Below are 24,485 nucleotides of genomic sequence, written 5' to 3' on the forward strand. Positions count from 1 at the left end.
AATCTCATTCCAAGACAATGACAGGAAACAATTGGAAAACGGGTATGGAGGAATAGAAGACACGGCATGTACCTTCCTGTCCACTATGGGAGGTCAGGATCCCCACCCCATAGTCTTATAACAAAAAATGGATGGACTAATAGCAATATGTCTACTGTCACACACTATTTCAGCATCTACTATTCCACACTTGGTATCTTGAATAAATAAATATAAACCCTTAAAATTGCCTTGAATAAATACGATTAGTTTTCTGTGGATAAATAGGACGGAATGGACTAACTAGCTCGATGGTGAATATCTTTATTTAAACATAAAAACAAGACAACAACAACAACAAACAAACAAACAAACAAACATACACACGATTTTCACTTTACAAGCTCAAATGCAGACTTATCACTTTTAGTATAATTTCTATGACGGTAAAAATCAGGACGGAATGGAATTTCTTAATTTTTAAACTGGGGATGTATGCGAGTTATATGTTCATTTATTATTATCAATGTATGGTAAATGTAAACTGTCGTGAAGGGAAAATGTTTGTAGAAATATGCATATAAATATCACGTACTGTTACATCCTTTCAGTATTTGCACTTATCAAATGACATTTGGTGGTAAATCACAGAAAGAAGTATTGTAGATAGTAAGTTGAGGTTTTTACAATACATTGATTGATGTTGTTTAAGAGACAGTTGGGGGGAAAATGCACACACACATAATATTAGTGATCTTAATATACTATTAACTCTCATTATGTGTAATCGCCATTTTATTATTAATTTAGATCACACAGTGTTAATAAAATAAACAGCTTTAAAAATAAGCATTTAATCAAATATTTTGGACGTAACGATTACAAATTGGGCGGCACTTTGAGTCATGTGATGTATACGTATCTGGTATTTCAAAATTCTTGGAAAAATGTAACTATCAGCAATGGCATCGTGAGTCAATCACTGAGAAGGTCCCAGTGTGTATATATGAAGGATATATATCTATATATATAAGGATATATATATATATATATATATATATATATATATATATATATATATATATATATATATATATATATATATGGAGTATTGGGCGGAATTTCTAGTTTGGAAGGGATCTGAGACAGTGAAAAATATTACCCTTTATTATTTTTTTTAATGGCTTAACTGGACGGTCGCTAACAAAACAATATTTGAAATATAACTTGTCACACCGTGATTTATTTTTAAAGTTTCTTCAAATGACAATCCTGCACAGCACATCTTTCATACACAGACTTTGATTTTCCTTGGTCTGAGAGAAGTGACCATACTAATGAGGTCAATGTTGTGCAAAGAATTCTCTCTACTGGGAAATTAATGTTGAGCCAATAGCTTTGAACAGTCGTGACGTCACTTCCCTCGTAATGACGCATAGTAACTTAGCAACTGGCTCTAAACTATCGGAACAATGGCGGACGCCCTTATGAATATTTCTCCGACGAGCATAAAAGTGTATCCAGAGGAGAAAAACATTATAAATATGATCATATTTTGACTTTTATACATTCTGATCACATTACATATGAATAGTTCTAGCCAGGATAAAGAATAAAAAGTACCGATTTTCTTTGTTTAGAACCACGCTGCTCGCAGTTGCTGGGCGACGTGACATTAGACTATTGAATCGAATTAAGGCTATAAATTCGAAACGAACAACAATGCATTCCATATTGATTGTTCGTGAGCGATAAACTTTTGCTCCTGTACGATATGGAGTAACAGCTGAATCATTAGAACTTCTCGTTATTACGTTTTCTTGCAAGCAATACTTTATACATAGAGATGTTTCACGTAATATGTCTCTAGTTCGCAAGTTATCTGGTCTTAAATCTTCCAAAACCCGTGTTATTATAGTGAGACATAGTATAAGGCATATATAATAATAGTTTGGATTTGATATAAATAATGCTGTATTACATTTTATATAATATTATCTTTAAACTTGTGATAAATGTGTGGGATTACAGGAAATAATTGGATGAGACAAGATAAACCATATCACGAATGTATGGATAAACAGAAAACCATGATAGCAGTTTTGACACAAAGGAAAACATTTGTAAATAAGCAGATATGTCTTGGAATGAATGTTTAGAACAAAACGTTCGCACAGAATTTATAAGAATAACAATTTTATTGTTCAGGGCCAATCGTCTTTCAGGGGTAAAAAGAGTCAAATTGCAGGTTGTTCCTATAGTCTTGAAATGTGACCCGTCAGCTTAAATTGGTATTACGTGGGAGTGACATTCGAGATGAAAGTTGAACTTAACATTTTTTAAAATTATAAATATGGCTGTGCAGTCTCTATGGACGCTTGCCGTGAGTGTGTGCGTCACTTCGAGTTTGTCAGTCTGTTTCTATTATCCAGTCAGTAATCTGCCTCCATAAATATCTGTCTTGTGCAAGTCGTGTTCTTAGCTTTAGAATGTCATTCCAGTGTGTTAACGTGCTGAGGCAGTTGGATGTTTCCTTGTGTTGTTGAAATCAGTTCTTCGGTTGTTGTTTCTAAATGCATTTGATATTTTTTGAGATCTTGATTCAATCTTGTTGGAAGTGAAGTTGGTGTACGCACTCTGTATTCGGGTCCTTGTTCGAAGTAACTTAACGTTAAAATAATCAGAAATATGAACTATACGTCATCTGACTGGCCTTTAAAAATGGATATTCAATAAAACACCAAAACGTCGACCAGAATCACCATTCTGACGATAAATCAAAGTATTCAGTATCTAAAGTACCCCGACATGAAACCGTTTTGAGACGTTGGATCACAAATGGGACAAGTTACGTCCCGTTGCGGAACAGCTAAAGACTGACAAAGATTCCAACTTTCATTTTATATATAATATATATATATTTATATATATATATATATATATATATATATATATGTATATATATATATATCAAAATATTTATAAAACACTTAATATATGCATTATAGACATAATTCTATCCACATGTGGAGAGAAAATCGATATGATATTGATTCTATGAATATCGACTACTAAAGATACAGAACCTTTTTTCTTACCAAGGTTCGAAAACATGTCATGAGAGATAAAACAAAATATACCCAAAAAAAATAAACAGAAGAGAAAACGTACAGTAGATTCTTGCTGACAACAGGTTATTAAAACGTTTGTGTTTTCAAGTCAAAGTAATGTAACAAATTTGTGACCATCCGCTTCTAATGGTGTTATATTGGGATGGTTTAGATGCTAAAAATGGAATTCTCAGTCAACAATATAAAACTTGAGTTCATGTTATGTTTCATTGGGTTAAAAAATAGGTATATAATGAATTCAATTTCGAAAAGCCAAGAATTCTCATTTTGGATCAATTTGAATTTAACCAATTAACGGGCATACTCTGGAAAGACACGTATTCAAATATTAGGCCAGAAAAGTCGGCCTTTCAAATATCGGTCGATTTAAATGACCCTCGTCTTGGAAAAAAAGCTTAGCGAGGTCGCAGATTTTTACAAAGATGAAGGTCCTTTAAATCGATCGATATAGGAAGGACGACTTTTCTGTCCAAATGTTTAAATACGTGTGGGTTTTTGGGGGTTTTTTTTTAGAGAATGGGAGTAAACTGGTTAGAGTCACCTCTCGGCATCTGCTTCAAATCCTGACAAATACCAGATCGAGACTGTGGGTCACATTTATAGGTGAGCTTACTTCAATATATTAGATACATCCCATGATGCAATGGAAAGCGATGTCACGTATTGGTTTAAATAGTCTAAAGTTGTACAATAAAATTGTCTTTTTGCTGCCACGAAACAACTCAACAGATAATCAAATGCGGTGATTGTCAAGTTCATTTCTCAAATTCCTCTTCATTTTCGATGACAATCTTTTCAGCTGCCTGGAGGCAATTGTGGCTTCTAGAAGAGCGTCATCCAGGTGGTATCTGTCCCTCACGCCTTCGTCTCCGTTAGGTCTTCGTCCACGTCGACGTCTTCTGTCATCGTCATCGTCTGACATTGCTTCGATATCATCGTAGGATCGGGCGAATTCTCTAACGCGATATCTTCTAGGACTAGGAGGCATTGGGGGTTGTACGAAGATGGGTGGAGGCGGTGCCTGGAATTGCTGAGGTGGGGGCATCATTGCCTGGGGTGGGTAAAGTTGCTGAGCTACTGGCGGTTGTGGAAGTTGTCTTCTGGGCATTTGATAGTTTGCTAACCGATCAAGTCGATCGTTAATGTTATTGAGATCGTCTTGTGTGACGCGACGCCTGGAATTGACAGAGGCGTTGGGTTGTTGATTGAGAGGAGGGACGTAGTCATGACCATTAGCGATTGGAGCAGGGGTTGTTGGGGCAGGGGCGGGCGTTATCATTGGAGATTCAAATCGAGCTGGGGTAGTTCTATTTAAAGATCTGGACGGCGTCCTTTGCTCGAAATCGGGCACTGTGGATTGGATATTACTAGGAGTTGTGCTCTGATTGCCGCCTTTCAGCTGACGGATTTCTTCTAGCATTTCGTTGAGTTTTCCCTGCCTGGCTTGTTGCTGAGGATCGCCTTCAGGGAAGAGTTTGACGGAGGTTTGAGTACCCTGCTCATTGATAGTCTGAGTTTCGGCATTTCCGTGGGCGCCGGCTGCGCGAAGAGCTGAGACATCTCTGTAGACTTGCTCCAGCATCTCCCTACTGACCGTAACATCAGATGCGATGGATAAAGTATCCGAGTCATCGATACCTTGTTGCTTTTTGATATCTTTGACTTCGAGTAAAATACTCTTTAGCAAGTCAGCACGAGAGCCGCTTTTCTTTTTGGTTTGGGACCCGATAGAGTGCAATGACGTCGTAGAGGTATACATTGCAACTCCACGATTTTCAGTTTGTGTCATGCTGGATCGATTGTTTTCTCGCGGGTCGTCAGTTTGAACTTTAACGTGTCCAGGAGTTTGAGAACCAGCGTCTCGTAAGCAATCGGGATCTACGGGGGCAAAGACGCCACTAACGTAGCTAGCAGCGGATTCGTCGTCAGATTCTATATAAGTGAGAGGTGTCTGGGTCTCCGACCCGTAATAATACGAAGGCTCGTCCAAGTGAGTGTCAAAACTAGAGGCGTGCATCGTCTCCAAGAACGTATCACCATAGCCAGACTCCTCGCTCTCCGACTCTAAACCAGCTCCATTCGCGGCAGCCGCTCCCTTCTTGAAGTTGCGAAGATCCTGAGATTCATTGTGCCTGTTTCGCCGAGGTCGAAGATTGGATCGTGACGTGTTGGCAGATCGAGGCAGGCCACTCCTACTACCTCGAAGAGGTGATGAGGGGAACGGGAAGGCTGCCGCACCTCCTGTGGCGCCACCGCGACCCCTGGGGCCGCCCCTGGGTGACTTCCAAGGCGAGTGGGCAGGGCCGTCGTCGTCCTCGCTACCGGAACCGTTCCTCGGAGATCTGGTTTGTGTTGACCTGCAGCGCCGACGTTGATGTGGTGGTGCAAGCAACTGGGGCAAGGCACTCTAGGCAAGGGAAGCAACCAGTGTGAATAATGTGAGTGAGTGTGGAAATGGGGAAAGGGTGGTGAATGGATGAAGAATGTATCATTTCAATGATGACATGAACTTTAAAAGCAAATTAATTTTTTTTTTTAATGTTATGAAACCAACCACAGGTGAAAATTAAACCACATCAGTAAGCGACACAGTTTGATTGGCTTTATCCTTCATTATTGGATTGCACAGTATAACGATACTAGCAATACTAACAACGATATAATAATTACTATTACCTTTAATCTTAGGTGCGATATAAAAATAAGCAAATAACTTGAGAATTTATACAGAGCAATATTCACTAAACATGCCCAAAGCACTTTACAAAGGGTCCCTAGCCAACAGCAACACACGAGACAGGACGCCTGTTAGGCGATATTACAAATTGTCCGATAGAGATAACGCTGTTAACGGCCAGGTACTCATTTTACACCCGTGAACGATGAGAGAATGTGTTTAAAGAGACTATTCAAAGGACTCAACTAAAACTAAGCGCCAAGCGAGGCTCAAACCCGGGACCTTCCGATCCGAAAGCGATTGTCATACCATAATACCACATGGTCGCACAATATATATAAGCACTGGTAATAGTCTAATGTAAGCATCGGTCTAAACGGCTCTCAGACCGTTCGGCGACGTCATCTATATATAATATATATAATATATATATATATATATATATATATATATATATATATATATATATATATATATATCTGAGCGTCGTTTAGACCGATGCTTACATTAGACTATTACCAGAGCTTACATTAGACTACTACCAGAGCTTACATTAGACTATTACCAGTGCTTACATTAGACTATTACCAGAGCTTACATTAGACTATTACCAGTGCTTACATTAGACTATTACCAGTGCTTACATTAGACTATTACCAGTGCTTACATTAGACTATTACCAGAGCTTACATTAGACTATTACCAGTGCTTACATTAGACTATTACCAGTGCTTACATTAGACTATTACCAGAGCTTACATTAAACTATTACCAGTGCTTACATTAAACTATTACCAGAGCTTACAATAGACTATTACCAGTGCTTACATTAGACTATTACCAGTGCTTACATTAGACTATTACCAGTGCTTACATTAGACTATTACCAGTGCTTACATTAGACTATTACCAGTGCTTACATTAGACTATTACCAGAGCTTACATTAGATAGACTATTACCAGATCTTACATTAGACTATTTGGAAATTTGTCTTCACATCTATCAGAAATTGAAGTCCTTTGGACTAACCACGAACGGCCACTTTTTGACTTAGAACCACCAATGCAATATTATGGTTTAAAATTGGAGGACATCAGTACAAAACTGTGATTTTCGATGATGTACAAAGTTAACTTTGATCCAGTCATGAAATCGTTAAGAATAATGTGCTAAAAGGATTACACGTGAAAATCCCTAGAGGTACTTAACACCTCTAATAATATACACATTTAATACGTGTGTAAGTTTACATAGCCTCCTATTGGTCTTCAGCTATCTTGTGTGTCTCTATCTGTTTAGCCACCCCCCCCCCTTATCTTTAAAAAAAAAAGCTGAATGGCTTCGTGTGTGGAGTGCATTCCGTTACACGGGGATTGTATTCCTCATCATAGAGTTGTTTAAAGTTGGATTACAACTCTATATCGGGTCAAAAACCTTGGTGACAAATCGCTATGAGGTAAATTTGTTATTATGTTGTAATAGATCCCCTATATCCATCCCCTAAGAAAAAATTTGTCTTTAGGGTCTATTCCTGGGGAATACTGGAATAACCCAGGCGTTAGGCGCAGAGCAGCACCGCAAGTGAGCTAGGGCAAAGTGACTTTGCTCAAGGCAACACAGCGCGGCGGGTATCGAACTCGGTGCCTTCTGAGTACGAAGCAAATGCCATACCGCTGAGCCACGCTGCTCTTCGGGATATTTACATCACTGATGGGATTATATTGTTAATCCAATTAAATGTTCTGACGCCATTCTTAGCAACGATAATCGGCGATCAGAATAGATAAGATTTGTATGAATGACTTGTCGCCAATTTATATCTCTTACTTTAGTGCCGGGTGCCTTTCACTTTTCGGATATTATAGTATTGTTTCGTTGACAGAAGCGATGTCGTTCCTTCCCTCTAAAAAACCCAATATTTGTCTTTTGCCCTATCTATGATATAATATGATTGCTGTTCGTAGACAACACTGTAAAATGTTTTTCCTATTCAAAAAACCCAAGTAAATAGAGGTGTATATATTCTTTCCAAAATTTACTCGTGAGAATAGAAAGTAGAAAAGGGTATTTTGTCCTACAAGTCTTCATCACGGTTCGACCTACTCTCATGCCAAGTAGATTCTTAACATATTATTGATAATGCCGGCTACCGTTATGACAAAATATGGCGAGTAATAATCTTTTTTTATTTTTTTTTTTTTTTTGGGGGGGGGCGGTGTTGTTGTTTTTTGTTTTGGTATATCCGACTTATGCTTATTTCATTTCAAGTCTGAAAACACAATATCTTTTTTTTTTTTTCTTATGGCTGTAATGTAACTATTTTCAAATCAACGCAAAATCTACATCATTACTACAATGTTAAAACAGGGTCGTCGTCGCATTCGGTGATCGGACCTGCAAATATCTGTGTGCACAAAGATTATCATCCATATCGTTCATCAAAACAAACAAAAAATCAAATAAAGAATAAAATCGCTTAAATTGTAATTCCTATCAAAAGTATATACTTTATAGAATTTAAAATTACATTTTTCAGTTTCTACAATTCGCGCTGGAAGGCTGCATGAATTTTAAAGTCAATAAATGCTAATGCTATTTTTATGTCAGATTAAGGAGAATGCGGTCAATTGAGATATTGTCAATACAATCGACCTGTCTCTTTTAATCAACTCAGCGTAGCGTGGTGCACTGGATCCTGATATTTACCAAACAAACACATGAATAGCCCCGCGATCTCTATCACTGTTTAATAAGTTATTGACACATTCTTGCATAACGATAAAGAATATTCTTGACGCGCATTTGATGATGTCTGCCGCGAACCTTTATCGTCATGTTTAGCTAGAAAATTATACCCAAATATTATCTTTCAAAAAATTCGTGACCATTTTTGTGATATGTTATCAAATACCGTTGTATCCCATATCTTGAGAGAATATTTTTTAAAGATTTTTATATCGAGTTTAAAAAATTGCTTTATATTTATTGAAGGTCAAGCATACAAATAAAAGGAAAACCAAATTTCTATTTCTAAATATCTACAATGGTAAGAAAATACCCCCCCCCAAGAAAAAAAAATTCATCTTAAAACTTTTGCAGACTATTTAAACCACTCCCCCAAAAGTTTACCTCTGTACCACTATGTCGTTAATCCATTTCGTTTAAAGGTCCAAGTCGTACGCGAGTCTCACTGTCGATAATAACAGGTTCTTCACTTATCCATGTGAAAACACACACATTCAATAAGCAATTTACACGACCAGCGAATCAACATAAAGGCCATTATTCAAGCTTCTATAAGAAATAATACAACAGTCAGCAATACCTACACATGAAACACACAAGGATCAACGTTTGTCACTGGAGAGTTACGGAATGAAAGATTTACAGTAATACCCGAGGGGAGAGAGACACACAAGGAAATATTTTGATCGCGAACTAATCGTCTCTGCCACACGCACACACGCACACACGCCAATCACAATGAAATCGAAACCCGAGCTGGTGTCGAGCCAAGACTTGTATCGTTTCGTTTTTCACACCGCGTCAATAATTTAGACAAGTCTCGAAAGACGTGACGCGGGAAAAATCAACGTTAATGTCGCTTATATACTAGCCCTAATATCTGAGCAAACATTTTTTTAAAAACTCAAAATGACCAGAATTCCATTCGTTTTTATTGGAAGGACGACCAGAGGAAACATTTCAAGGCAGATCAATGTAATAATGCAATGCAAACTCAGCAATTCGGCCAAACGATTTTAATCTACAAAATAAATGTCATTGATAAGTCTTAGTAAACAAAACAATATCTTTGTACGAACAAGACAACAAAATTTAAAGCAAAGTTTGATACTTTCTTTAAAGTCTGTTGATTTTTTTCTTTGATGTTCTATTTATCAGCAAGATCATCATTGCATTTCTTACACGACACTACGATTATTACAACCATATTGAAGACGATACCGGTTACCATGACTACATTTGATACCCATAGCAGATCGATGGCGACCATAATAGTACAAAAAATTGATTTTTGTCCGAACAAAAGATCGAAAATCGAAGACATGGACAAAAGCCATCGCCCAATGGACGCAATGTTAAATAATATAGACTGATCATTGAATATAGACTGCCAGGTAGGGACTAACAGTATCGATACCATTAACTCCCGGTGAGAAATATCGATACCAATAACTCATGGTGAGAAATATCGATAACAATAACTCATTGTGAGAAATATCGATACCAATAACTCATGGTGAGAAATATCGATACCAATAACTCATGGTGAGAAATATCGATACCAATAACTCATGGTGAGAAATATCGGTACCAATAACTCATGGTGATAAATATCGATACCAATAACTCATGATGAGAAATATCGATGCCAATAACTCATGGTGAGAAATATCGATCTCATTCTTCCGCCCTAATCCTTGTCCAGATATCCAAAGATGGACAATAGTATAACATTCTTAATCAAAATTGACAATAGCAGCCGTCCTTTTCTTCATAAAGATCTTCATAATGTGTGCTTGAGCGTGAAACCAAGACTCTATCTGAGGCTTAATATCCCCTCGGAGACCGTGCATCAATGTTAATCCTATGGGGACAAAATGATTTCAATAAAGAAATAAGAACGTTTGTTTTTGTTTTGTTTTGTTCTTTTTTTTTTTGTCTGTTTGTTTGTTTTATTTTTGATTTTGTTTTTTGTTTTGTCTTTTTTTTTTTTTTTGTTTTTTTTTTTTTTTTTTTTTTTGTTTGTTTAAATAAGCTACCTCATCCCAATGCTAGAATGGCAAAGAACACGTTTTAAACAGAGGGAAGCAATAACAACCTTAATATTAATAGGTAACCTATTCTTTAACTTTATTTCGAACTTAAGACGACATAAAATAGATTGATGACACGTTTGAGCCTAGTGTTTTGGTCTATAAAAAAGACCCCCCCCCCCCCCCCAATATTATTTCGAGAGGACCCGCGTGGAAACTGACGGAAGTAATGTTAGGATCAGAGTAGTTTTGGAATTATCAATCAATAATTAATAGATAATAATAATCCTAATCAATAGTAACTGGAAAAGACTTCTTGGAGACGAGATTTCAGAGGATTGCCGAAAGGTTAAAAGGTTTATTGAAACACAACTTAAAATGGACTGAATTCTCTCGAGGTTTTGAATAAAATGAACATTATTTATTTTTTATAGCACATCCTCGTTACATAAATCAAAGGAAGATATTATAAAGATATCTTTAAATTATTATATGCGCCCTTTTCATATCTCACCGGCTGTCTCTTGGCCACAGTTCTTTTTCTTCTTTATAATTTAGCTCATATATCGTCTTATAAAAGATCAAACAGAAATACAGCGTTTTAAAGACAAATCAAAATAAAACACCAATTGGAAATAATCATTTATATCTTTCCAGTTTTACTTTCGTGAATGAGTCAGAAATGTCTTTATGTTTCATTTGAATCAGTGCTGAGAGAAATTGGCCGTAAAGTTTGTTTTATTGGTGTGCAAAAAAGATTTCAAAAGCCGTTTCAGTGAAAACTAGTTTAACAAAACACGTTGGTGTGTGTGTGTGTGTGTGTGTGTGTGTGTGTGTGTTGTGTGATAATGTCAGCGCTTTATCCAGGAACCAACGATAGATCATTGATAATATTTGAATATGAACAATGTCAAGAGAATGCGAATTAGCGATTATTTTCTTGTCAAAACAAATCAGAAAACGTGCAAACAAAAAAAAACAATTTGATTTAAAGGAAAGGAATAGTAATTGACCTCGTGAAAGCCATGAGAATAAATAGCATCGTAAACAACTAAAATTGCAAGTCTCAGTGTAAAACTTAATGTTCAAAGATAAATTACCAAAAATAAAAAAATCCCCGTAATAATCTTTTTTTTTAAATAAAAGACCTACTCGAAGGTACTTCAAAACAGGCCCCTCGTTTTGGAGAAAGAAGAAAGTCAAAATTTCCAGCAAAGCCATACCAGAATATCTCCCCAAAAAAATATGAAGCCCCATTTAAAGTGCAGCTAATAACGTATTCTATCAAGGCTTTGATTGGACGTCACCCATAGTCTGTGACGTCACCGGCGGAAAAGTTATTAGAGAGAGAACGTCGTGTTGGTTGTGCTTCCGCGAGGACGAGAGACGCATGCGCAAAACCAACATGACGTTCTCTCTCTAATAACGTTTCCACCGGTGACGTCACAGACTATGGGTGACGTCCAATCAAGGGACGCTACTCTTCCGCTAATCTCATTCCCTATAAAAGGCTTTGATTCTATCTAACCGAATTATCAGAACGCTGGATGGAAGATTACATAAACCCCAAAACCTCAAAAAAATTATCAGAAACAAAACCATTGCCAATTACCTAAGATGTTAATAAAATTTCAAGCATGGTGGCGACATGATGATAGCAACCGAGGCATACAATATTTCGACCAAATACACAGCAGGCAAGTTAATTTACATTAATTTCAATCATATGAAGAAATTCGCAACTAGTGGCACTGGAAGTAACGCGTGGTCTACTTTCTTTCTAGACTTGTGAATTTCAGTTATAACGGTATTTTGGAATGGAATTGCACGTTATTCCGCTATCACTTTCTATACTTAGAATTCCGGTCCAGAGTTTATAATAAAATAGTATTTATAGAATAAGTTTGAAGATACAATTATAGTAACACATTAGAGATTTCTTGTTCAACCAATCTTCAGAATTACATCATAATAATAACAATAATACCTCACTCTCAGAGAGTCTTCTCAACCAGAGAATTATCGGTCTGTCAAAGATGAATAGATGAATGGATATGGCGCTGGCTTCCGGCGACAACAGACGTGTTGTGAATGTTTACCTATTTTCTACACATATTTTTATTCATTTATCATTCAATCGTCGGAATTTAAGCAAAATTTTTATTCAAAATGGATGTGAAGTATATATTGTTCCTGATTTTTATATTTATTAGTATATTTATAAGCATAAATGGTGTTTTAGCCTGTGATTTTGCTGCCAAAATAAGCCTATCGATAACTTATACTCCAGAGACTCTCCGATCCCTCCAACCCGTGTCACCCCCACCACCCACTATTGACACATCGTTTATTAAAGTAAGAAAGAGGGGGAGAAAGGGAGGAATAAAAACAAAATTTAACAGACGGCCTTTTCGTCCATTTTTACCCTGTGTAGTGACAGGTAATGTAAGATCACTGAAAAATAAAATTGATGAACTGTTTTCACTGTGTCGTTTTAATAGTGACTATCGTCAAGCCTCCATAATAGCGTTAACAGAGACTTGGCTATCTCCTCACATACCATCATCATGTTTTAATATTGAACAATATTCACTATTTCGAGGAGATCGGACTAATGTAAATAAACGAACTGGGGGTGGGGTGTGCACATATATTAACAACAAATGGTGCCACCCCAATAACTGTCAGATAAAGAAAATGTATTGTGACGATAAAATTGAATTTATTACTGTTTCGTCACGACCATATTACCTACCCCGGGAATATACTCATGTCATCATCATCAACGTCTACATTCCACCATCATCAGACAACACCACACCGAAAAATATTTTGAGGAAAGAAATACAGGACATTCAAATTAAGTCACCCGATGCCGTATTGATGGTCACTGGCGATTTTAACCAATGTAACGATTTTACTTTCGCGGGACTACATCAATACGTGGACTGCGAGACAAGGGACAAAAAAACATTAGATTTATTCCTGTGTAATATTAAAAATAGTTATAAATGTTTACCCCGTGCCCCATTAGGTTTATCTGACCACTGCATGCTCTTGCTACTCCCCACCTACCGCCCTGTTTTTAAACGTGTAAAACCAGTAAAGAAAAGTGTACAGATCTGGAATGGAAGTGTGTGTGAAGATTTGCGTGGTTGTTTTGAATGCACTGACTGGAATGTTTTTATCGAATCATGTGATAGTGTGGATGAGCTGAATGACTGTGTGAGTGAGTATTTAAAATTCTGTGAACAGCTAGTGTCTTGTAAAAAAGAAATAAAATATTATCCTAACAACAAGCCTTGGATAACAAAAGATCTAAAACTTTTATTGAACCAAAAGAAAACTCTCTATACTAGTGGAAACAAAAAGATCTGAAAACAAAACAAAAAGAGATAAAGAGGGTAATATCTAGTTGTAGAGATAAGTACAAAAATAAAATTGAAAAATGCTTTTCTTCTGGGGATATAAGGGACACGTGGCGGGGGCTTAAAACTGCTGTGAACTATAATCCAAAGCCCACGATTATATCAGAAGATATCGAAATTGAAACTTTAAATAAATTTTATTCACGTTTCGACACAGCAAACAAATTTGATATTGAAAATGAAAAACATAAATTAGACAGGGCTTTGGAAGATGAAATGACTATTGAGGTCAGTGAAGAGGAAACGAGATTCGTATTTTCGAAACTAAACGAGAGGAAGGCTGCTGGGCCGGATGGATTGAAAGGAAAACTATTAAAAGAATGTGCCCACCAGCTTTCCCCCATTTATACACATATTTTTAACTGGTCCCTCCAATGCGTTTCAATCCCTGAAATTTGGAAAACTTCAAAAATTATTCCTGTTCCAAAAAAAGAAAAACTTGAAACTATGAACGATCTCAGACCTGTTGCACTGACTTCAATAGTCATGAAATCTTTAGAAAAACTTGTTCTTGTTAAAATTAGGAATCAGTTTATGCCATTGAGTGATAGTCATCAATTTGCTTACAAACCAGGACGTGGCGTAGAGGATGCCATTTTGCTGTTTACAAACAACATCTACAGGCATCTAGATCACGCTAGGAGCTATTGCAGATTGCTTTTTGCAGATTTTTCTTCAGCGTTCAATACAATGCAACCTCAGTTGGTTGTTCAAAAATTGACTAGTCTGAATTTAAACAAGTATATAATTGCTTGGGTGCTCGAATTTCTTACGGAGAGAGCACAATATGTTCAATTAGGGCAAAACAAATCTTCCTGTACAACTACAAATACTGGTGCTCCTCAAGGTTGTGTATTGTCTCCTGTATTATTCACAATATACACGAATGACTGTAGAAGTCAAAACCTGAGTGTACCTTTAATAAAGTTTGCAGATGACACCGCTCTTCAAGGCCTCATAACAAATGGCAACGAAGTGGCTTATAGGCAAGAAATTGATAGATTTGTGTCTTGGTGTGATGCCCACCACCTAGAGCTTAACATAAGCAAGACAAAGGAGCTAGTGATTGACTTTAGGAGAGTGAAGGAACCGATAGAACCGTTAAAATTAAAGGACCAATTCGTCCAGCGAGTTCCTCACTACAAATACCTTGGTGTAACGATTGATGACAGGCTCAAGTGGGATGAACACTTGAAAATAATTAGGCATAAGATGTGCAGACGTACATATTTTTTATCGAAACTCTCTCAGTTTAGAATAGATAAAACCCTCTGCACATTATTTTATAGAGCAGTAATCGAAAGTGTTTTGTCATTTTGTATAACAGCTTGGGGAGGCAATTGCTTAGCAGTGGAAAGGAACAAAATAAATTCAAATATTAAAAAATCCATTAAACGCTATATAAATGATGCTGACGATGTAGATCTTTTATACGAGAAATTTTGTATAAATAAAATAACTAAAATATTAAATGACCAGTATCATCCACTAAGACCATCAATTATTATGTCAGAAAGAAGTGGTCGCCCTTTCTCTATTTCAACGAAAACAGAGAGACACCGAAAATCTTTTCTGCCGTCCAGTATTAGGCTTTATAACAACAAGCAATAATCATTTTATATAATTATTTCTCATTTTTACTTTTTAAAAATATAAATATTAATTTATTAATTTATTTGTTTTGCAATCTTTTCAATTTTCAATTTATAGTGACAGTTTTAACTATTTTACAGTGTTGAAATTATTCATATTATAAAGCGCAGCTCTGGTTATAGAGCTGCTCCTTTTTTATATAATTATATACATCCTATTTCCATTGTATTTTTATCTTATGTGTAAATTATAACACGTCTGTACAAAAAATTTCCTTTTTGGGATGCAATAAAGTATTATTATTATTATTATTATTATTATTATTATTATTATTATTATTATTATTATTATTATTATTATTATTATTATTATTATGATTACTTAACTATAAAAGCAGCGTAAGTTTCTGTGAATGCAATGACACCAAAACGAGATAAGAACATATTCATAACCCTCTCCTTACCACCCATAAGAAAATCGTCACATTCGTTACGATGTAACCAACACTTTTCTCATCCTGATTTTTCTTGTAAATCACAAAATTTTAAAAAAATGTTTTGATTACAGCTATAAATACTAAACACTGTGTTGTAGAGTTTACTTGTTACTTTTTTGTTTGAGTAAGAAAAGTCTATTTTCGTGCTGGGTGGGTGTGAATTTTCGGGGGGAAATTGTCAAAGTAGCTGGTAAGGAGAGAGATAAGAGACAAAAGAAATCTGCTGATAGAGAGGACAAAGAAAATATTCCAGATAGAGACTTAGCGGACTGTCCAGGGATCACAGCTTGAGCTAACTTAATGTCTTTAAATTGCCATTACGGAGACTTGTGTCAATGGACGCTCTCAACGTTTGCCGTGATGATTGGTCAGGCGTGCGCTCGTAGATACCTGAATTTGGAGTGCCTTGTGTGCTGTCATTTGATTAGTTTATCAAGAAAAGTTATCGGTCTATTATTCAATAAAAGGCAAGAAGGTACGTTGGTGAAACATTAAAAAAACAACAACTTTCGACCAAAATGTCACCGCGACAAGAAGAACCCAGATTTAAAAGCTTTGATTTTATTATGCAGATAAACTTATATTTAAAAAACAGGTTATATTTAGGAATGCATCGTGTGTTTAGAAAGTTTTTTGGAATTAAATAACAATGAAATATTTCACTTTTAAACATGATATTTTTTTTTATTAAAAAAAAAGTCAAAATCTCTGGCACCGCCTCAGTGTATTGTCTAATTTATAACCAAGACAAAATGTCAATAAATGTAAGATATTTAGAAATTCAAGCAATCGGTTAACTTAGTTCGATATTTCGTGATAAAAATTATCAAAAACTGTTTACTCGTTATCCGTATCCCTTTACTTCAAACATGATACCATGAAAGTAGCTTATCAAATCCTTTACAACGACTCCAAAACGTATTCTGTTCTATTCTCTTTCTTTTGGCACCGAGACAACAACTTATCTGATAGCTCCTCCGTCAGAATGAATTCTCTAAAAAAAAATGATGCTTAGACTTGTGGAGTCAAATATCGATGACCTTCCCAAATCGAAGCAAAACATCGCTATCAATTATTGACATATCCCATTATAGGCTAACGCTAAATACAATCTGCATACCTGAATGTTGTGAAAAAGATTACATGTAATTATATCCAAACGGAGAGTCAGTGCCGGTGATAATAGTATGCCCCTTGCAGGAAGGTAAATATATTACGATTATCTTGATTTGAAAATGAGTCTAGAATCGATCTTAGATAAGCTGATTCAGCATTACCGATTTTCATTTGAGCAAGAGTTCTCTGTGTCAGCGAACGGAGAGCTAACCTTGTCAGTATTATATAGAAATGACCAGCATTGAAATACAATTTAACCAAACACATAATTGAAGCATTGTGTGGCGGTGAAATATCGACATGGCTATGAGATTTATAGCATTAATCTTCTTAGGATTAATCAGAGGCATACATTCCGTACAAGAAAGAGTATGTGGCAACAAATGACCCTAACCACCTTGCAATGGCGGTCTCAACTATGCACTCTGTATAACTGGTCGGTCTCACTATGCACTCTGTATAACTGATAACATCTACAGTGATTTCGGTACAAGCGGCATTTAAATGAAGGAAATATTTCTTCACGAATAATAACGGACAAAAAAGAAATGTAATGGCGACGACGACAATCGTAGGTAGTCAACCGGACGCCATGTTAGTGTCATTACCAAACACATGGTGTGTGTGTGTGTGTGTGTGTTTGTGTGTGTGTGTGTGTGTGTGTAGCTGCATATTATGCAGAAAATATATTCGATTTGATCAATCAAAACAAACGGCATTCCATGTGAAGCCCAGAGGACTTACAGTATTTTCCTGTTATCGTTGAAGTTAAACAAGTCGGAGTTTATCCAGATTTCCAAAGCGTGAAACGGGCACTAGTCAATCGCAAGTACTTTCCGCCAGATCTAACAGACCCAGCAACCCAATCAATACTGTGTGGACAACGGGATTTTAAAAATCTTGACTTCATAGGGATAGAGAATGGAAACTGAGTGCTATAACAATTGATCTTTCGTAACCCATGATGTTTAAATGACTTCAGTCAAATGAGTTTTTACTGCTGACCGAAAATCTTTGTTTTGCATAATGTCTATTTGATTCTGCCCTAACGTATTTATGATTCGTCACCGATCACGATTTGATATATAAAATAAACCATTCCCCCGCCATTAAACATCCAAATACTTTTCGTTGATAGGTACTTAGAGTTCTTGCGTCGATTTTCACCTATAATTAATTTACAGTTAGGTTTTACATCATCATTCAAATGTGTTTTGAAGTAAAATGGTGTTTGTTAACAATCGATGTCAAAGAAACTAGATACGATTTTGTCGATATCAAATAAAGAGGAATACAAAATATAGAATTGATGGCAAGCAACACAGATTGATCGATGTATTAGTTGTTGTATATGTGGAGCAGGTCTCACAGGCGACATCATAGCCATCGAGTCATTGTCAATGCATGACTGTTGACAAATACACTAGATATTGATATTTCTCACTTCAACCATATTATGAAGAACGGGTGATAGCAAATCCAAACGACCCAACGTAATACATTATGACCCTTGTAGAAGTTCTATCAAAGGGGTCAATAAATCATAGAGACTTTATCGGTTTTTGGTGGCCCTCCTCAAGAGGGCAATCCAATACACAGACGTGTCCGCAATGGTCCTTCTGGCGAAGGCCTTCGGTCATCGCTCCGTGCACCCGATTGATTCCCACCCACCATAGCGTCCATCTAATGACCGTTAGAGTCATTAACGATGTGCCCATTTCTTGACATCAACCAGTTCTGCTTTCAACGGGCTTCAACAGTCGTGACGTCACTTCCCTCGCAATGACGCATAGTAACTTAATAACTGGTTCTAAACTATCGGAACAATGGCGGACGCCTTTATGAAATACTTCTCCGACGAGCATAAAAGTATATCCAGGGGAGAAAAACATTTATAAATGTGATCATGTTTTGACTTTTATATATTCTGATCACATGACAAATGGAAAAGTTGTAGCCAGCATGAAGAAGAAAAAGTACCGATTGTCTTTGTTTAGAACCAAGCTGCTGGTTGCTCGGCGGACGTGACATCAGACTACTGAATCCATTTACGACATAGCGACGATTACCATTGTATCCCATAGAGGTCATGACTTCCCATTTCAATTTAACCAATTAACTGCGGCATTCTGGAAAGGCGTGGATTCAAAATATGGGCAGAAAACTCGATCTTCGAATACCCATCGATTTAAATGACCCTCATCTTGGCAAAAACTATTAAACCCGAGACTTCCCGAGTTCCAAGTTTTGAGAGGGTTTTTTGGGATTTTTTTTTTCTTTTTGTTTGTTTTGTTTGTTTTTTTTTTAATTTGTTTTTTTGTTTCCCCAAGATTAGGGTCGTTTAAATAGATCGATATTTGAAGGACGAGTATTCTGACCATTGTTTTTTGTTTTTCTTGAAATAAGCGTCTTTTCAGAATACGCCAGTCAAGTGGCTGGTAGGACAGACTTCTATTTTTAGCCACGTTAATTACGCAACCGAATCCCCGGTGATTTCATTTCATTTCAAAGCCAAGAAACTGTGTCGTTTGCGGAAGTGGTGAATAATTATTATTGCTTCCACTCCCACCCCCTTACTTATCTCACAAAATTGTAAAATACAAATTCTAATCATCAACAATAACAATAATAAAATCTAAAAAAAAAAACAACAAGAAATTTTAATAACATCATATCAAAAGCAACGTCAAAGCATGTCTGACAAAGACAAAATCTAATTAATGTGTCTAGCTGTACACAACTGTAAATGGAGCCTAGTTTTCTAGAGCTCTTAATATGGAACAAACATAACAACAATATAAGCACTTGGTCGAGCAAATATAAAAAGCCTTAAGCCTGAACAAAATTTGTGCTAGACTTGTAAAATATAGATAGCGTGAATCCAAATTTACAACCGTCCAATTAACTAGTGCATGCATTTCACTGTTTTATTCTTTAGAAGAGTAATGTCATAATCAAGTATTCCCCAATTCAATCAAATCAATGTTATGTATGGACCCATTTTATTCAACGTAATATCTTTCTGTCGCACTCTGGAAAAAACACGTATTTAAAAATTTGGCCAGAAAACTCGTCCTTCAAATATCGATGATTTAAATGACTCTCAACTTGGCAAAAACTCTCAAACCCGGGACTTCGCCGAAGTCCCGGGTTTGAGAGTTTTTGCCAAGTTGAGAGTCATTTAAATCATCGATATTTGAAGGACGAGTTTTCTGGCCAAATTTTTAAATATGTGTTTTTCTAGACTACGGCAGCTTTGCATTGTATGCCAAAAGTGATAGTTTTAACATTAATACAACAGTGTAAGTTACAAATATCCAAATGTCCGTCTCTTGAGTACATCTGGCAATCCCCATACAAAAACACCAAATCATGATAATATTGATCACGTGTATGTTAATAGGAAATAAAAAGACAAGACACATAAAAGTGGATGTGATGAATCAACGACGTGAACCGGAACACAACATAACAATGATAACATTCATTTGACAATATAAAAGAAACAGCAATAAATGTTATAGAGACTAAAGGTCCTTTCCGAGAAGAAAATATGATTTAAAAATTGATTAAAATGTTCTATAAAACTAGATTGACATACATGGTGTGTAAGATTAAAACGAATAGCTGGCTGTGATAGAGTGGAAGCATGTCATTTTATTATACACTATAATAATAATAAGAAAAAAAACTACTTGGCATATGATTGTGTTATGTCAGGAAATGACTGTTATATCTCTACTTGAAATAAATAACAACGTGAAATTGAATGTAAGCTTGAATTTAATTACGAAAAAAGATAGAATGGACGTTTTGAGTTTCGCCATTTATCAACAATCAGGATGAATGAAACACTACAGATGAATTAAGATTATAACTATCTTAACAACGCCACTACCTTATGATCTAATTCATCTGTGGTGTTTCATTCATCCTGTTTGTTGATAAAGGGGAAACTCGAAACGTCCATTCTATCTGTTTTCGTAATTAAATTGAAGCTTACATTCAATTTCACATTGTTATTTATTTCTTCGAGTGTCGAGCAGCAACATTTACATTATCTCTACTTGTAGATATACGAATACAATGTTTTCATGTCAACATTTAGATATTATTTGAACTGCAAAGACACGTCAGTATTCTATTAAAATATAATCTAATCTGGAGGTCAAGAAAAAGTCTATGAAGATATTTTAACTCATTCTTCCCTCGCTCTCGGTGCAAACAATAATTGAAACAAAATAGGGTTGTGGCCAAAATAACTACACATTCAAACCTATTTTTGAGGGTCATTTACTCACACACTTTAATAGCAATCGAATTATCTATATGTTTACTTTGGGTACTGATATTTGATTGAACAAATCACAGCGTTATTTTGTAATGACTCTCTGTTTTTCCCTTTGATTATTTAGCTATTCGGCAAAAGCTGTTGGAGTTCTTTCAAAAATTCTGGACAATTCAATGAGTGAAAGAAAGGCCGGATCTATACATCCTTTTATTTCTTTTTCTTTTTGGGCTCATCATTAAAAGTCCGAACCAAAATTAGGCTGGTCTCGATTTGAAACAGCAATTATAAAAGAAATTCTCTATGTAGTAAACAAATGAGAATCCAGAATGAGAGATTAGATGTTAAAATGGAAATGAATCCCTCAAACTAATCTGGATGCCTGGATGCCTCATAGAATGTGTCAGGGAAATTGTTTTCGGGTTAAGTGCAACATGGGATGAAAGTAAGTATGTATGGTTAATGGGAAAGTCAAGTTAAATACCCTCAATGTTTAAATATACATGAATGGAACTTGGGTGTTTTTTAGGGTGTGTAGGTTGAAAAACGCAACATGTGTTTGGAACAAATGAATAAAGAGTAGTAAGCATGTAAGTAAGCAAATGATCAGGAAAAATTATGATTGTGTTGATGAACGCACTGACTTTAGATAAACAGGCTTGTGGATTTGGTGGTGCGCATGTGTATGTGATAATGCGCAATCGCAGAAAGATAAATGACATGAAAAGTACAAAAACATACATAAATTGCTTAGCAACAGACGGTAGGAGAAAGGTGTAGATAGACAAATGACAAAGTAAGTGTTAAATAATTGACACGAAAACTTTCGGCAGATAGGAAGAAATTTACAAAAGAATAATTGTAAATAAATAAATTAATTTCAGTAAAGAACGTCAGCAGCTGTGAATAGCGTTTCTATCTTCAACTTCACATGTTTACGTTACTTGGTGTTAAAAAAATCCGACCGAATCAGATATGTATTTCTAAATAAAAAAAAGAAAATAGATAGAAAGAAGAGATGCATACGAGATCATTAGAACCGAAGTGATGTCGTTTAATTGATGACTCGGCGTGGATTGAACAGAAAGGAAATGAGATCCAATTAAAATTCCAATAACACCAATGGACAAAAGCATTCTGGGGTTTTTTTTAACTAACTGAAATCAGCAGATTTCAAAATAAATGGGAAAAGATCAGAAGTGGACAGCTAGACAGTGAGATGACAAGTTGGTTTGTTTGTCAAATGACCAAATGACCAAATGACCAAATGACCGTTCATTACATTTGGTTTCAGTCAAGTATCTGTTTGGCGACAATTTAGGTTTTGAATTAACATTACATAATCTTTTCTTGTAATCATAAATGTTGAACCTATGTTTGCTGTGATATCACAGATTATATTAAGTAATAACAAGAATAGCATTATACTTAATTCCTAAACGGTTTACACCAATAGAAAAAAGGTGAGAATCATGCACCATAGAGAATTTAATTTAAATGAATGTTATTGTTATTGCCTTCAACAGTATTGTGGTCCCTGTAGTTAGCATCCAACACCATCGCATAGAATCTTAGTCACCGTGAGTGTCATTTTTGTTGGTAAGGAAATTAACACGACATTTCTTTAATAATAGGTGTCACAAACAATGTTGTAACGACTTGATCTTTATAGAACATCATCATCATCATCATCATCATCATCATCATCATCATCATCATCATCATCATCATCATCATCATCATCATCATCATCATCATCATCAACATCTTCATTGCATTTTCACCCTTGGTCAGGGTATAGGCCACAGACGAACAGTTTCCATCCTTCTCTATCCTGAGCTAACTTTTTTTTTTTTTATCTCGTTCCATGTCTTTTCTTTCACTTCTCTGTATATCAGCTTCTTTAATTCTTCCCCATGTCCAGGACAAATATATGACCAGCACATCTACATCAATAATTGGATGTTTTCTTCTATTCGTTCTAGTCTTACCTAAATGACTGTTGTGTTCCAATGTATTTTATTACCTTATTCAACAACTGAACACTTTCTCCTAAACACGATACTGCTCCTTAATAGTATTTAATGTTTTTACGATCTTTCTGTGCAGGTCTAGTTTTAATGATCGTGAATTTTTATAAAGCACGTTGATGTTTTGGCAAAAATAATCATTATTTGCTATTTGTATTACATTTCCTTTTCTTCTTCTTTTTCTTCTTCTTCTTCTTCTTCTTCTTCTTCTTCTGCTTCTGCTTCTTCTTCTTCTTCTTCTTCTTCTTCTTCTTCTTCTTCTTCTTCTTCTTCTTCTTCTTCTAAGAAGATAATTTAATTTCCATTTATTGATTTTCAAAAACTCTTACCCTAAGTCCGTATATTATGTTGAGTTTAAAAAAATTAAAACAAAAACATGACAGATTCATGAAGAGTATAAAGTTTTGATCATATTTATTTCCGTCACTGTATGTCTCCTCTAGTCGAATGGCCAATGTCGTAACAATATATTTTGTATTGCTTCTCTTAACTATCCTTTCTCTTTTTAATATCTATTTTTACCATAAAAATAATGAACATATGTCAATGGACAGCGAAAACCCAAAACGTGTTTTCAAATATTAGAAAAGAATGCTATCTTGATTGTCGAGAGGTTGATGCTTTCCAATGGCGATATATCGATATATCGTAGTAAAATAAAATCAAAATCAAAAGACCTCTCCCACAGTGAGATTTTCACTTATTGTTAGTGCATGCACATCAAAATTTAACTTTAAACTTTTAGCTTAAAATTTGCAGCTTGAAGATAACCAGAAGAATTGACAGTTTTACAACATAGAAACCGATGTCAAAATGATTGAAAGATAGAAAGAAAAGAAGGAGAATTGACAGTTTTACAACACAGAAACCGTTGTCAAAATGATTGAAAGATAGAAAGAAAAGAAGGAGAATTGACAGTTTTACAACACAGAAACCGATGTCAAAATGCTTGAAAGATAGAAAGAAAA

The 24,485-nt window shown here is 35.6% G+C and overlaps 2 protein-coding genes across 5 annotated transcripts in view; both read right to left on the minus strand.

Moving 5' to 3' along the window:
- The window catches only part of LOC144970464 (muscle-specific protein 300 kDa-like), a 503,594-nt gene that overhangs the window by 211,709 nt on the left and 267,400 nt on the right, over nt 1–24,485 (minus strand). The window lies entirely within an intron of this gene.
- On the minus strand, nt 3,611–17,293 carry LOC144963465 (uncharacterized; the record flags this gene model as incomplete). The annotated part of the gene is made up of 2 exons (XM_078897546.1): nt 3,611–5,517; nt 17,204–17,293. Coding segments are annotated over 2 exons (1,764 nt in total), but the record flags the coding sequence as incomplete, so codon positions are not given.

Source organism: Berghia stephanieae, chromosome 1 (assembly GCF_034508935.2).
Source record: "Berghia stephanieae isolate SIO BIC M18660-M18661 chromosome 1, UCSD_Bste_1.3, whole genome shotgun sequence".
In the NCBI taxonomy this organism is placed as follows: domain Eukaryota; kingdom Metazoa; phylum Mollusca; class Gastropoda; order Nudibranchia; family Aeolidiidae; genus Berghia; species Berghia stephanieae.